At 43.6% G+C, this 14,764-nt stretch overlaps 2 protein-coding genes across 2 annotated transcripts; one reads left to right on the forward strand and one right to left on the reverse strand.

Moving 5' to 3' along the window:
* Nucleotides 1-2,984: 2,984 nt before the first annotated feature.
* LOC306942417 (uromodulin-like) lies at nt 2,985-7,181 on the reverse strand. Its single transcript, XM_079528277.1, has 4 exons — nt 7,053-7,181; nt 3,369-3,531; nt 3,244-3,271; nt 2,985-3,145 (listed from the first exon to the last, which is right to left on the reverse strand). Exons 1-4 carry the CDS (start codon nt 7,163-7,165, stop codon nt 3,126-3,128), a joined length of 324 nt encoding a protein of 107 aa, XP_079384403.1. The 5' UTR covers nt 7,166-7,181; the 3' UTR covers nt 2,985-3,125.
* A 3,244-nt stretch (nt 7,182-10,425) lies between these two features.
* LOC306941774 (kazal-type serine protease inhibitor domain-containing protein 1-like) lies at nt 10,426-14,083 on the forward strand (the record flags this gene model as incomplete). The annotated part of the gene is made up of 5 exons (XM_079527418.1): nt 10,426-10,731; nt 11,342-11,516; nt 11,945-12,105; nt 12,651-12,798; nt 13,953-14,083. The coding sequence occupies 5 exons, from the start codon at nt 10,426-10,428 to the stop codon at nt 14,081-14,083; spliced, it is 921 nt and encodes a 306-aa protein (XP_079383544.1).
* Between the last annotated feature and the right edge of the window lie 681 nt (nt 14,084-14,764).

Raw genomic sequence — 14,764 nt, forward strand, 5'->3', positions numbered from 1 at the left:
GATACAGAAACCAATGTCGTCGACGACTTGACGGCCTATGGCGAATACGCGCTGCTGACGTCACTACTTGAAGACCTCACATGCTCTGACGTCAGAAGTCACTCGCCTAAAACAACCACGCCTTTCATTCCAAACAGTGTGGCTATTGTAGGAGTGCCACTACTGCAGACTGCACTGCTGACTGAAGCCACATGTACACTTTACCACTCACTGGCCTCAGTTACATGCAGAAATTAATTCGGAATGAATGGATTCATTCCAGTCATCAGAATAATAAAATCACACCCGTGTGAACCGAGTGGTGTAAGGTCTTATATAGACTGATCAGCTGTGGTCTGACGTAATGTCTGACGTAATGAAATCACACCCGTGTGAACTGGGTGACCATTAGCCTGGCTAATAAGCCAGACTCAAATCACACTGTCGTGTGGTATTTGAGTCTGGAGATGCTGTGTATGGATCTTTTTTCCCGGGGGGCGGGTTCAAACATTTTCTCTTTGACGCAATTGGTCAGAGCTACTGTCAGTCAAAGGTCTCAAGCATTGAACGTCACTGTACCAAAGCCCGCCCATATTGCATACCGTGTCCCGATTGGCCACACCATGTTCTCTGGCGTAGGAAATGGGCGTACAATTGAGCCTCTCCAGACCGTAATAGGCCTATCTCACAGCCCGCTTTCCACGCCCACTTCCGGTAAATAGTGGTGTCTTTAACATGAGCATTTACACGTTTTTTTCTCTGGAGAATCTAAGTACATTTGTAAAAATGTGACAGACCAATATTATTATGAAGCAAACAAGATGGTAAATCAGGTCGAACAGATAGAACAAACCTTACCTTGAGAAAACAAAAGTTGTAGACTTCTTAAATTACCTCTGTTAACATGTAGCGTCTATGGAGTGACGTCACGCTATCACCACTAACTCCGAAAGGGGGCGTATTTAGGGGGGCGGGGAAATTCTGTGAGATAGGCTTATCCGCCGGCAGGCAATTTTCTTTTGCCAACGTCTGATTCGGTCTGGCTTATTAGCCAGGCTAGGTGACCATAGCAACCATGCTCATTTTTTGGTACGAACAGACAGACAGACACGTAAACTAACAAAGCCAGTTGTAGGAGTGGTTTACACCACTCAAAAATGCTCATGTAAACACCTCAATTGGAATAGAATATCCCATTCCAAATGAATTTTCATTCTGGTCTGGAGGGGGTGGTATATACCGTTTCAATCGGTATAGATCACCATATAAACACTTTTAATGCTACTGGGAGTTTGGAATACATGTAATATTTTTGTCTTATTTTTGTCTGCCCTTTTAATAGTAGACTATAGTGCTTTATGCCCATGTCTAAGCAAGGATGGCCATTTGGAGACATTTTATGTGCGCAGAAAAATACAAATACACAAAGTTTATAAAATGCGCTTGTTTTGGGTGGAGGTCACGTGTGGTTGCAGGGACTGCGCTTCAAAATATATTTTTATTTTATTTCATCAGATAATAGCTGTTAGTGTTTGTCGGTTATTCATTTCTTAAGGGTTAACGGTTATGGGTTGGCCATCTCTATAGTCCAAAGTTATATTCCGAATGAATGCTTTGGTCATGTAAACAATTGAGGAATAGGAATACTTGTATTCAGGTTCCATGTAAACAGTTGGGTATGAATCTCTGTTCGGAATGAATTCATTCATTCTGAATACATTTTGTGCATGTAACTGAGGCCTACTGTGTGCCACGTTATACTAGTAGCCTAAATGGAATCTGGAAGTTATCATGATAATTATTTCACAAGATATGCACACTGTCTTTCTTTATAGGCTGTAGAGCGTCCGTGTGTGTCCGTGTGTGTCCGTGTGTGTGTGTGTCAAATCATTTGGGGTGGGGGGGGGGGGGGGGGGGGGGGGGGGGGGGTGATGGGTCCCCAGATGATTAGCTTAATGTGCAACATATTGTTTTCTCACTCAACAGTAAACAAGCAAACATAGTGTATGCAGTGTATCTGCACATGACTAATTCACCATACATTTTTGTCACCTGTCTATTGTTTCCATTGCCTACTTGGGCCTCACTCACACGTAAGACACACGCAAGACACACTTGTGTCCTGTGTCTTCTGTGTGTTATGGCTGCCTCAATGCATTTCCAATGGGAGTCACATGGTTTCATGACACTTGCGTGTGTCTTGTGTGAGTGAGGCCTAGAGCAGTGGGATGTCACCCAGGTCTATTATAACTGCTGGTGACCTCAGAGACCTCACCTCTCAGATAGCCTCGGAGAGGCATACCATTTTGTGTTTAATGTTTGTTTTCAAATTCTTTTTTAAACAACATATAAAGGCAAGATTTTAAAAATGTCATTATGCTTTATGTAGCATGTGACATGTCAAAGTCAAACTAGGGGGTTTCATGAATCATGATTCTGAATCCATTCATTTTGCACAAATAAAACAAAAAAAACGGCCATAGACACTTGCCCAAATGTGTCCAAAATGTGCTGACCTCATCACATTTGTGATGATGGCCTTTTTAGCCCAAAGAGTGACATTGACATTTTGACATTCTTACCTTATATAGGTTGTTAATGGTATGGTCACATATGAACCCCTATAAGGGGTCAATAAAAGGCCAATAAAAAAAACTATATACTGATGTAGGCTACCAAATTTCCAACTCCACACCCCTGGCTGCTGGACTATGACTTGACTTCACAGGATGAATCAGTCATCTCCACAATCATTCAGAATGATCCCAAGATTTAATATTTAACGTCATCATCATCATCACCATCATTATACAATTATCATTGTATTTCGGCTACATTTAAAATGAGGGCATGCCCCTCAATTGTACTCCGAGTTTAAATAAAGGTTATGATGATGATATTTAACGTACAGTACACATAACAGTCAGTGAATGTGTTCATGTTGTGAATTAAATGAAGAAAAAAGGAGAGGAGAGGAGAGGAGAGGAGAGGAGAGGAGAGGAGAGATTGTGATTACATCTACAAAGCTGAAACACTAGAAGTACAAAGTCTTCTTCTCCATGTGGGGCCGTCTGGGTAGTGGTGACGTCATCACGTCCCTCTCCTCTCCACCACACAGGCAGGCAGGCAGGAGGGCAGCCCCTCCTCTACAGCTCTTTTTTGACCGCTTCAGAAGAGAGAAAACACAATTTATTTCACTTTAACATTTCTCACATGTCAGTGTTTCAAATCCTTAAATCACATTGTTAAAGCAGATATACTCACAGAAGTCATATGTGTGCTTTGGGCAAACCTGTGAATGGAGAACAGGATTCACTACACACCTTCAAAACATCTACAGTATATGAATATGCACATGTCATGCATTTCGTCACTGTGTGTTCACTTACAGGAGAACAGGTGGAGACTGCCGTGTCACACATCCGGGAGTCGCAGTTTACGGAGAGTCTGTCGTAGTCTGCCGGGACCAGCTCTGCACTCCACAGGACAGAGAAACGAGCCCGGAGAGAAACGCCGTTCTCCAGCACCGTCACCTCAGGGACAGCAGAACACCTGGGGAGAAGAAGGCCCAACATGCTATACCTCACTATCAATAGAGGCCTGTACTTAAAGGAGCATTCAGTGATTTGGGTGATTTGGAAAAAAAACCCGGTCCACCCGGTAACAAGATGTGCACATCAGGCGCGCCTGAGCCATGGAGCAAACGTCGCAGCTGCGACACCAGATTAAATAGTTGCGACACCATTATTTATCACCCCCCCCCGGCCGCCGTCGCCGCCACGCTCGAAGCGCACGGTGCGCGACAGCGAGAGAGAGAGAGAGAGAGAGAGAGAGAGAGAGAGAGGAGGAGAGGGTGTTTGTCTATGTGTGTGTGAGCGCAGCACGTGCGGAGAGAGAGAGGGAGAGAGAGAGGGATGCTGCGTGTTAAAAAATAAATAGGCTACTAATTCGCGCATTGCATCCAATAATGCCCGGCTTGCCCACCTGTGTGAATCACTTACTTTGTGCTTGCTGCTAGTTTTAAGAAGAATTAATCCAAGGTTTGTCATATTATGTTTTAAAGTAGGCATACATTTTAGCTGGTCAGTCAGTGTGTGCAGACTCAGAGAGAGAAGCAGCACTGCTCTGCTGATTAAATTGATATGACCTAGATATGTCATATGCGCATCGGCATCTGATAATTAGTTATTTGGCAACACCTGTGTGAAATACCAGAATAAGCTTTTTCTTTTTTTTGGTGGCCATCTACAGGCCGGCCATGACTGTACTACAGCTGGAAGTTTTTTCCACAGCTGTGGAATTGAGATCCTTTTTTTTTTAACTCATATAATCTGCTATGATTTCTTAAATTATTATTCATGACATGAATGTGCAGTAGCCTACCAAAAAAAAGGAAATTTAAAAAAAATATATAATGTCACGTTATTATTTATATAAATAAAAAGTGGACTGGTTGGAGGATAAAATAAATAGTATTCTTAGACTACATTTGTGTGACTTTTTTGGGTTTTTTTTTTTATCATAGTCTCTGCTCTGCTTTTTCTCCCTGGAAATAAAAACGTCTGGGTTTCCGAGGCTACTGCTCTGCTGCTGACGCTATTTCCGGTTACCTATACGCACGGGGCGCACGGATTTGAATTTCTCCGGTCAGCCTGAATGTGTGTGTTGTTGTTGTCAACATGGCTCAGAAGAGAATGAGTGATTTATTTGGTGGGTCCAAGCCCAAATCAAGTCTAGTTCATGAACCCTTGGCCTTCATGAGCACCATGAGCAGCAGTGTTCAGCAGGGAACGAGTGCTAACGTTGAGTTGAGTCCGTTGTCGTCGGAGAAGGAGGACAATAATAAAAACAACAGCAGCAGCAGCAGCACAAGCAGCAGTGTCCATCTCACGTAGCCTACATAATGACATTCTGGACACGTAACTCACGTTGGATATACAGTAAATGCCATGATGAGGGAATTAACCACCCCGGAGCGCAAGAGCACATTTGGGGTTTAAGGTAAAGCATTTACAATTTAACTATATTATTTCTCTAATAGTCACTATTGCAGTGAGAAATAATATAGTATTTACTAATTACTATGGCCGCCGTGCCAACTGAACTGCTGAATGCTGCTGCAATTTAATGTTAGATATTAGATTCTGACGGGGAGGGATCTATGATGAATGATGACGATACAACACCGGGGTCGCCGAGCCCAACTGCGCTGTAAGCTCGTCTGTTGTATAATAGGGCTATAATTTATATGTTTTGTTTTGATATCGGCGCCTTGCCAATGTCATGTGTAGCCTAAATAGGCCTATGCCTTTTTATGATGCATTTTGTCAGTTTGTTCATATAACTTGCGTGTGGAGAGGAAAAGTAAAAGCCACTTTTCCGTGTGAAAATGCGCGAAAACGCGCGTGGACGAGGCACATGCACGCACATTTTTGCGCGCGCGCTATGCGCGCGCATGAGTCCAAATCTGTGCTCCCCCACCTGGAAACGAAGTTAGGCGCCCCTGGTGCACATGCACACACTCTACAGTGGGGGAAGTACAACAGACAAACAGCACGTGCACCAAGGCCCGCCGCACTCGATCATGATTGGAGGAAGGCCCCTCTCATCCTGATTGGATGAAGGCTTTGCCACCCAAAGCCCAAACCGAAACTAGGGTTTTTTGACCCCAGGGGATCACTGGGGACAGGGAGGCACTCCTTATATGGTCAGCACACTTTATAGTAGGGAGGATTATCCAAAAAATAAGAAAAAATAAGTGATATTTGAATTAAGTGAAATCACTGAATATACCTTTAAGTGTTCAAAAGTATAAATTACAAAGTACATTTTCCTTTTAATATCAATCTATAATCAATGTCTATAATCAACTGTTGCCCTCCATGAGGCGGTTTAGAGTCACAAAATATAAGAAAAACAGGCTAAAGAACTCTTTTGTACATCAGTCTGTTCTGCTTTTAAACCAAAATCGGTAAACCAAGAGGATATGTTCTATTGTTCTTGTTCCTGTCTGCTTCTGTGATGTGTGTCCTGTAATGTACCTTGTGTAATGTATTGTGTATGTCCTGTCTGTATCTTGAACGGTGACGTCATGGACGCAAAGCAAATTTCAGTGAAAGCTGACAATAAAGTTGTATCGTATCGTATCGTATCGTATCGTATCGTATCGTATCGTAATCCTGTCCCAACATACATTTTGGCCTTGAATAGTTTCATACAGTAGATGCCCCTGTTCGCAATTTTCCCCACCCCTCACACACTAAAATGCAGGTAGAATGGTAGAAAGCTTCATTCAAATGCAGGTATTTGAGTAGCTCCAAACCTTTAATTTTTTTTAACGAATCGTCTATTATTAATAGTGTCCTGGTACTCCTCACATGTGCACCGTTTGTCACCCTCGAGCTGCCGTTCACACAGAACATAGCGAGTTCTCAACAGGCCTGAAAATCAAGGCCCAGCCCAGGGTTCTGTATGAACGGCAGCTCGAAGGTGACAAACGGTGAGGATTATGACGATTTGTGGAGGAAAAAAAAGTTTGGAGCTACTAAAATACCAGGATTAGAATAAAAACAACTAGCTTTCTACCAATCAGCTGCATTTGACTGTGGGACAAATGAAGAACAGGGGACATCTGTGAAACAATTCAAGGCCAACATGTATCTTGGCCCTGGGAGGATTATGGGCTGATTCAACTGGGTACATGTGTTTTATTGTGGATTTCTCCTTAATTCATGTACTTTCTTGGGTCCACTCTCAAGAGCCTCTTCCCAGAAATGTAGTGGAGTCAAAACTGATAAATCATAACTACCGTAATATAAATTGATTTGAAATGAAGTTAAAGTCAGGTGCTGGCTTTAGTAGGCCTACAATACTCAAGTAAATCGTACTACTGTCCACCACTGCTATAGTTAAGGACAGTAGGACACACACACACACACACACACACACACACACACACACACACACACACACACACACACACACACACACACACACACACACACACACACACACTGCACACACACACACACACACACACACACACACACAGACATCTACAGACATAGACCTACTTGTCTCGAATGAATGAGGTTCGTGCGGCCGTCTGGTCGTAGAATTTGGAGGCGTTTAATCCCCAGCACGATTCCAGCACGAGCACGTGTCCAATCAAGTCCACTGGCACCATTGGCACTGTAATCTGTTCGAAGTACAGGACAGAGCCCCTGACCCATCTATCCAGACCCCTTGGGTAATGCAACTCTTCACTGAAGCCGGGGTCTCGGAATGCCCTGACGATGTGCATGATTAGCCCACGGGGTGGAGCTGTTGGCCAGCCAATAACACAAGACAACATGCATAAGCTGTTGTACACCAAATGCAGTATTTCTTTTCACATTTATGCAGTTTCTTCTACATTTCTTTGTACAGTAAGGTATAGTCCTGCTGTTCAGAAACTGTACTGTTCAGAAAATGTACTACTGAACAGATATGTATGTGGTATCCGTATCATGATAAATATGAGAGAATAGTAAGGTTTCTAATATGAACTATGGCTTAAATTTGGTTACTGAATAAACAAACCTGTTGTCTTGTTGTTAGGATCAACAGCTGGTATGAATGCCATGAAGAGGACAGCTGAAACCACCATGGGATGCATGCTGCACATCACACACAAACCTGTTGAAAATGTAAAAGAATAAAAGAATAATTTAAAAAGGAAAGATGTGTCTATAGTCTGACTGAGGAATTGTAATATATCACAGGGTCACTGCAAAATGTATTTCCAAAAATATCTTACAGTTACATCACACAAAACTTTTAAGGCCACAATGCTCTTACCTTGACTCTCCTCCTCTGCTTGAAACGTTAAGGCAGATAATGGAGGACTTCCGCAAGTTGTGAGACTTAAAAGATGAGTTTCAGTGACGAATAGGCACGTAAGAGTGTGTGAGACCATGTGAGACGTGTACACCTTTGCAATCATGTAGCTTTTTACCGGGTACTAGGCTGGCTCAGGAATTTCACCATCAAGGCCATGCTCTCGGTTTGTCCTCATGCATGCCAGATCTGACCCCATACCTTAGACTAGAGAGATGAAGTAGGGAACCCCCCCCCCCCCACACACACACACACACACACACACACACACACACACACACACACACACACACACACACACACACACACACACACACACACACACACACACACACACACACACACACACACACACACACACACACACACACACACACACAATATTGTACAACATTGTGTTGCAGACAAACGTTTTCATAGATTTCATATATGACTTCATAGACTTAGTTTGACAGCACTATCATCGGTGTTGTGCCAATTCATGTTTTTAGTTTTAGTTTATTAAAAACTAAAGTTTTAGTTTATTTTAAACCACTTACATCCTCACTAATTTGTAAACTTGACCTTTGGCTCTGTAGTTCGGTTTGGCTCCCTTTTCCCTCTGCACCAAAACTCTTTGTCAAAAATAGTTGATCAACAAGCTCACAACACAAAAACTAACTTGATGTAAAAATGGTACCCCTCCTCCCCTCTCTCTCTCTGACCGAAACTTCACTCGCAACAAATTGTCATTTACATCATGTGGATTAGAGGTAAAAATAGAATAGAAATTATAGAAATTAAAAATAGAAATGATTATTTTGTACGCTGTCAGAGTTTACGTTTATGGACACATTGTTCAATTCCCCAAGGATCTGTTAGCGAACAGACATGGACGCACATGGATGGGTTCACTCTTTCCCCCAACCATGGTTATATTCCTGGGGTTAAGGAGGTACAACGAAGTGCCATGCCCGCTCCAGCCAGCGGGCTAGAGTGAGGGGAGCATTGTTGCTTATGTGAGTAGTCGTACTGTGTTGTGGTTGGCAAAAGAACACCCAAAATAAACATGATCTTGTATAAAAGACATTGGTACCCATACTGTAGGACAGAGGTTTACTTTGTACCTGTAGGGGTAGGCCTACTACAGTAGTATGCAGAAACAGGGATAGATTCAACTTTGGCACATTAAAGTTTTGCATATTGTATACATCTAAAATCTGTTTTCACATTGTTAGAAGAGTAAAAGGATTTGATTCCTTCTATTATGCTCTTAAATGACTTTTAATGTATTGTCATGCCTTATCATTTAAAGCACCTTTTTGAATTTGCCCTATGAAACAAATATACCTCCCTGTCTTTCAGTAACCAAGTAATGTCAAGCGATGACTTACCATTGCATGTGAATAGGCCTACTATGTGGATTCTAAGTGAATACTATGTGAATTAGTATAGTGTCATAATTTGTCATGGACTGATACAATTTGAAAGCTGATACAATTTGCAAAAACATGGCCACAAATTGCACGTACACATTGTTACGTTGTCTGTTGTGCAGAAAAGATCTAATGCCAAGGTCACCGTTGTTTTCTCAAGGGTTCTTTAACCATGTCCATTCTCCAAACCTCTGAGACAGATTTCTACTGTTCCCAGAACCAGGAATGTCACACTGCTCCACAAGCCTCTGCTAGCCCTAGATGCTCTGAACAGAGAGTGGCAGAGAGCTGTATTTCACACAATAGAAACAGGATTTGCAATATCCTGATTCCAATCCTCAATCACACTTCCCAGTATGTATTTTTGTGTATGATACTTGCAGCATATGAAGAGCTGTTCACAGTCATGTTGTGGACAGCTATATACTTAGTTGACCAGAGTCCCCTAATAGGGTCCCTAGTATTTCTCCCATGCAACACCAAATCTCTTCGCCACAAATAGCTGATCTATAAGCTCACAAGGCGTAGCGCTGCGACGTGCTGTGAACATGTAGATCTGCTGTTTTCGCGGAACGTTCGCCACATAATAGGGATGCTGGGGTTCATGTGGTTAACACCTATACGAGTGACACATTGAGTAAGATTCTTTTATACGGCGTGTCATTTCTGAAGCCCTTTCGCCAGTTCTGCCCTCTCCCAGAGACACTGGCACTGCCCAGAGACACTGGCACACGAAGAAAGGCAGCAGTATATTATGAGAAGCGGAAGAAGATGAGAGGTGGACATTTCACTGCAACCAACTTTACTCGTCACTCTGTTACCAGGGACCCTGAGCCGATGAAGAAATGTGATGCAGGAAGACAATGTGTCCTGTTATGTGGTAATAATAACATATTCAGAAGAAGACCGTGAGGCTCAGAAGACAGAAGGATTCATTTAAACCTCAGAGAGGGGGAGCGCACAGGGCCTCTCGACTTTCAGAGACCAGCAGAAAAAAGGATATCTTTCCAAATGTTATGAGCCAGTCTGCGGCGCGCTCTGGACTCACAGTGGCAAAAGACTTGCGTGTCAAACCTGCTTTTTGGGGTCCTGTTGCGTGTCAACATTATTTTTTAAGACAAAGAGTCTGGCTCCGGTGTGACAGGTCGAGGCGATGCCATCGGCTCTGACGTGGCTGTGTGCCTGCATCTACCTGAGTGCGTGCATCCGCGCCTCCCTGGCGGTGCCACCCCAGCATCGTGGCTGGCTGCGTCTGTGGGAGGAAGGGGCGGGCTGCGGCAAGTGCAACCTCAAGCTCTGCCCCCGGGCGCCCGGCGGCTGCCCTGCGGGACGGGTGCGGGACGACTGTGGATGCTGCGAGCAGTGTGCCAACGTAGAGGGGCAGCAGTGTGACCCCGACGGGGCTCAGAAGTTCTACGGGCGCTGTGGATTGGGTCTCAGCTGCCAGAGGAAGACAACTGTGATGGTAATGTACATTATTTCATTTATTCTAAGCCTTCCAACAACTGTGATCTGTTGCTCATGTGCTCTGGTATGTACAAAATAGCCTGAGGCAAAGTGGTGTCGACTCCTTTGTCCAGACCTTTACCACCCTAAAATTCAAAGGCTTCTACATTCCAACTGTTGCCCAGCCCAGATGAATTACTCCTCCTTTGTGTGAATTCATGTTTTGGGCCTTTATATCGAATCTCTTCTTAATATGACCTTTCCTTACTTATGAGATTGCATAAAAAGATAGTTTTGAGGACATGTAGAGCAAGGGTTCCCAAACCTTTTAGTGCCACGACCCCCCAAAATAATCAAAAATTTGAACTGGGGACCTCCCCATCCTGACAACCACTTGGAATTATAGGCATTACATTTAGTTTGACTTGATTGATTCAACAGATAAATATTGTAAAAGAGAGGAGCACAGAGAGGCAGAGATGACACAGGGGAGGGTGGAGGCCGAGGCCTTGCTGGCTATCCTGCTATGCTAGTTGTTGAATGCTCTGATATTCCTCAATACATATTGTTTGTACATTTCCCTGAGTGGAAATATAGCCTACATTTTCCATAACACAACGCAGAGAGCTCAGAGGGGCAAGAGCAAGGCCGAGCCGGAGCCCACGTGTGTGTGTCGGGACGAAGGCCCGGTGTGTGGTTCTGACGGGTGGACCTACCCCAACGTGTGTCAGCTGAGAGAGGCCGCCAGCCGGAGTAAGAGCATACTCAGACTGACTGGACAAGGACCATGCTATTCAGGTGCATCTGCTCATTTTTTATTATGTTCACGTCATATTTATTTCTAGGCAATTTCTAAGGTATAGAACATCATGCAGGGATTGAACCAGGAACGTTATTTGTAATTAAGTGCATAATTACACTACCAACGTGAACCATACGTGGGGGTGCAATTGGCAGGGAGAGGAATATAATAAAAAATTGAACAAATATAGCAAAAATGTCAGATCTACATGGTTGTATCGGCTATTTCCGCCATTTCCCCTTCTTTTTCTTTACCATTTCACAATAGAGGGGGACCACAGCCAAGGACTGTGTGAATATTTGCGGGTCCGTCTTGTCATGGAAAAGTTAGCGAACCCCTGCACTGGTTAGTTTCCAGTTGTTCCAGCGTCAGTATGTTCTTTCGTACTTATCCTCTGTTGTTCTTTCCTTTCTCTTACCATCAGCTCCGCGCATCCTCAGAGTGCCCAGAGATGTGTCCAACTTCACGGGCAACGACGTGGCGTTTGGGTGTGAAGTCTCAGGCTACCCGCTGCCAACCCTCAGCTGGAAGAGGAAGGGCAGTGACCACTTCCTGCCAGGGGACGATCCTCACATCTCTGTCCAGGTTCCACGATGTCATCAGTCAGTGTCGGGACTCTCAGATGGGTCTAAAACCAGTGGCTCTCAAAGTGTGGGCTTCGGCCGGGGACCACCAGGGCAGGGGTCCTTGAGGGGGTTTCGGCCGGGGACCACCAGGGCAGGGGTCCTTGAGGGGGTTTCGGCCAGGGGACCACCAGGGCAGGGGTCCTTGAGGGGGTTTCCAGGAGGTCACCTGCAAAATTAGGAACAGTTTAAAACACTTTTTAAGCCCCATTACATTTTTTGGCTATTCGAAAAAAAAACCTTTTACAAAAATTACAAGCTCACAACATGAGTTAAGTTTTTTTTTTCTTTTTTTTTTGATTGATTGATTTTGCAGAAGAAAGCACAGGAAAGTACTGTTCAATACAAGATCTGCTAAGAGGATTTAAGCCCAAGAAAGCCTATAGATCGTTTCCATTGGGGTCCTTCATACTCAATTCATTGAAAATATACATTATTACAAGAATTGGGACGCTGGGGTTCATGTCATGTGGTTAAATTAATAAACCATACGTGTGTCCCTGTCAGCTCCGTGGTGGTCCGGAGCGCTACACCATGTCCAGCTGGCTCCAGATCCAGAACCTCCAACTGTCTCACGCCGGCATCTACTCCTGCATCTCCCACAATGCCCTGGGAGGGACGTCCGCATCCGCACGACTCACAGTCATGAGACGGGGTGAGTGGCGTATGAACGACTTGTACGTTCTAGTGGCTATATTTCTAGTCACACACAGATTTACATTATTAGTGCAAATGATGGTGTTAAACTATAAGCTAGGTCTACATAAAATAATTAAAATCAGTCCCATATTTACTAGCCGCAAAGTATATTTGGATGACAATACTTTTACTTTGGAATGCAGGACCGTATACTTGTACTTGTATTTCTACATTGTGCCATTGCTACTTTTACTTAACCACTGAAACCCAATTTACTTAGTTGACCAGCGTTCTCCATGCGATCAATACATGGCCCCTTGGCTACCTGGAAGGTTCCGAGTTTGATGCCGGGCTCCCCGAGTTAGCTTAGTGTCGAAGTGTCCTTGAGCAAGACGCAGAAGCCCTAATTGCTCCCGGTGAGCAGGTTGGTGCCTTGCATGGCAATGCACAATCTCTGTAAAAGTGCCTTGGATAAAGAGCACTATATAAACCAAACGCACCATTTACCATTTTATTTTCCATTTCGATCCGAACCCATTTGATTTGGCGTTAGGAACCCGTTGCGACCGCATGCCCTTGCTGACGTCGACCCCGAGTAAGGTTCAAACCCACAACCTTCCACATGAAAGGTCTATGTTCTAACCGCTCCACTAGGGCGGCTATAGAGCATCGCAGTCCCGCCCCTTTCATGACGACGAGCGGCCCGGAAGGGAATTGTATTTATTTAAAGACATGTAAGCCTCGGACAAAGCCAACTCGGATGGTGACAAATCATGACAATAAACTAAATGTTTTGGGCTGAACAAAGAATTAGAAAGAACAACAACAACCAAAAAAGTGTTGTACCCTGCCTTTTTTTTCTTCTAATTATTTGTTCGGCCCAAAAAAATGTTGTCATGAGTTGTCACCATCCTGGCTTTGCCCGAGGCTTACAGGTCATACGGTAAATACTTTCTGAAACGTCTATGGGAAAAAACAACAAAAATAATAATCTTCCGGGCTGCTCGTCGGGGACGGGACTGCAATGCATGTGGATAAGTAATAAGTAGCAGCACTTCTTCTTCCACCACTGGTATATTTGTCAATACAATGTCTTTCCCACTACATTAACACAGCTATAAATAGACAGCCTCAACTCAACAACACAAACCTCCTCATCTCCGTTACCAGTGAGCACAGTGGTGCTGACGAAGACGGAGGAAGAGGAGAACTTTGACCTCTGGCTGGAAGGCAGTGATGATGATGATGATGATGATGATGACGAAGGTGGTGATGATGGCTCTGGAGACTACCTGGAATAAATACAGTAAATATCAGAGAAGACACCTCAGACACGGTGAAGTTATGTGGCATCAGATTTAATGACTGGAAAATGATTGTCTCTCATATTTATATATCGTTGCTGCCTGTCGGAGACTCGGAGCAGAAACCTCTTACTTTTTGTGTTTTTTCATACCATAAATTAACGCCCTACTCATCATATACTACAAGCGTCACTGTATATGTTTCTTTTCCCTTTTTACCTCCTTTATGATGAATTCCTGTTCTGTTCTTTGGCTATATAGAAGTGTCTATTTGTACGTCTCTAAATGTTTTGATGAATTGAACAAGGTGGTGTAATGCTTTATTACACTCACTACACTCAATACACTCACTCTTTGTATTGAGTTGTGCTGGAAATGTACTGTAATTCTGCAAACTTTTAATACATATTTCAATCAATCAAGTCACACAAAAGCAGCAGATCTTCGAGCTGGAAGCAGCGAAGAGAGGCGTTTTGAGCTTGCAGATGTGCAATTGTTGCAATTTTTTAATGTGAATCCTGAAAAGTACAACATCTTTGGAAATACGAGGTTTCCACCCGACAGAGACGATATAATGCTTAATGTTTCCTTTAATTACTATCATTCATTTTATTTCTATGTAAAGCATTTTCTAAGCCGAGTGTTATATAGGGCGACCAGACAGATGAGTGGTAAGCC

The sequence above is a fragment of the Electrona antarctica genome, assembly GCF_951216825.1.
Source record: "Electrona antarctica genome assembly, chromosome: 18".
Classification (NCBI taxonomy): domain Eukaryota; kingdom Metazoa; phylum Chordata; class Actinopteri; order Myctophiformes; family Myctophidae; genus Electrona; species Electrona antarctica.

What these genes read in the sequence shown, in the direction of transcription:
- LOC306942417 (XM_079528277.1), bottom strand. Translation starts at nt 7,165, where the DNA reads ATGGTGCCAGTGGACTTGATTGGACACGTGCTCGTGCTGGAATCGTGC. An exon ending in CAGTCTCCACCTGTTCTCCT is followed by an intron (nt 3,272 to 3,368) that starts GTAAGTGAACAC and finishes CTCCATTCACAG; the next exon opens with GTTTGCCCAAAGCACACATA. An exon ending in AAAGCACACATATGACTTCT is followed by an intron (nt 3,146 to 3,243) that starts GTGAGTATATCT and finishes TCTCTTCTGAAG; the next exon opens with CGGTCAAAAAAGAGCTGTAG.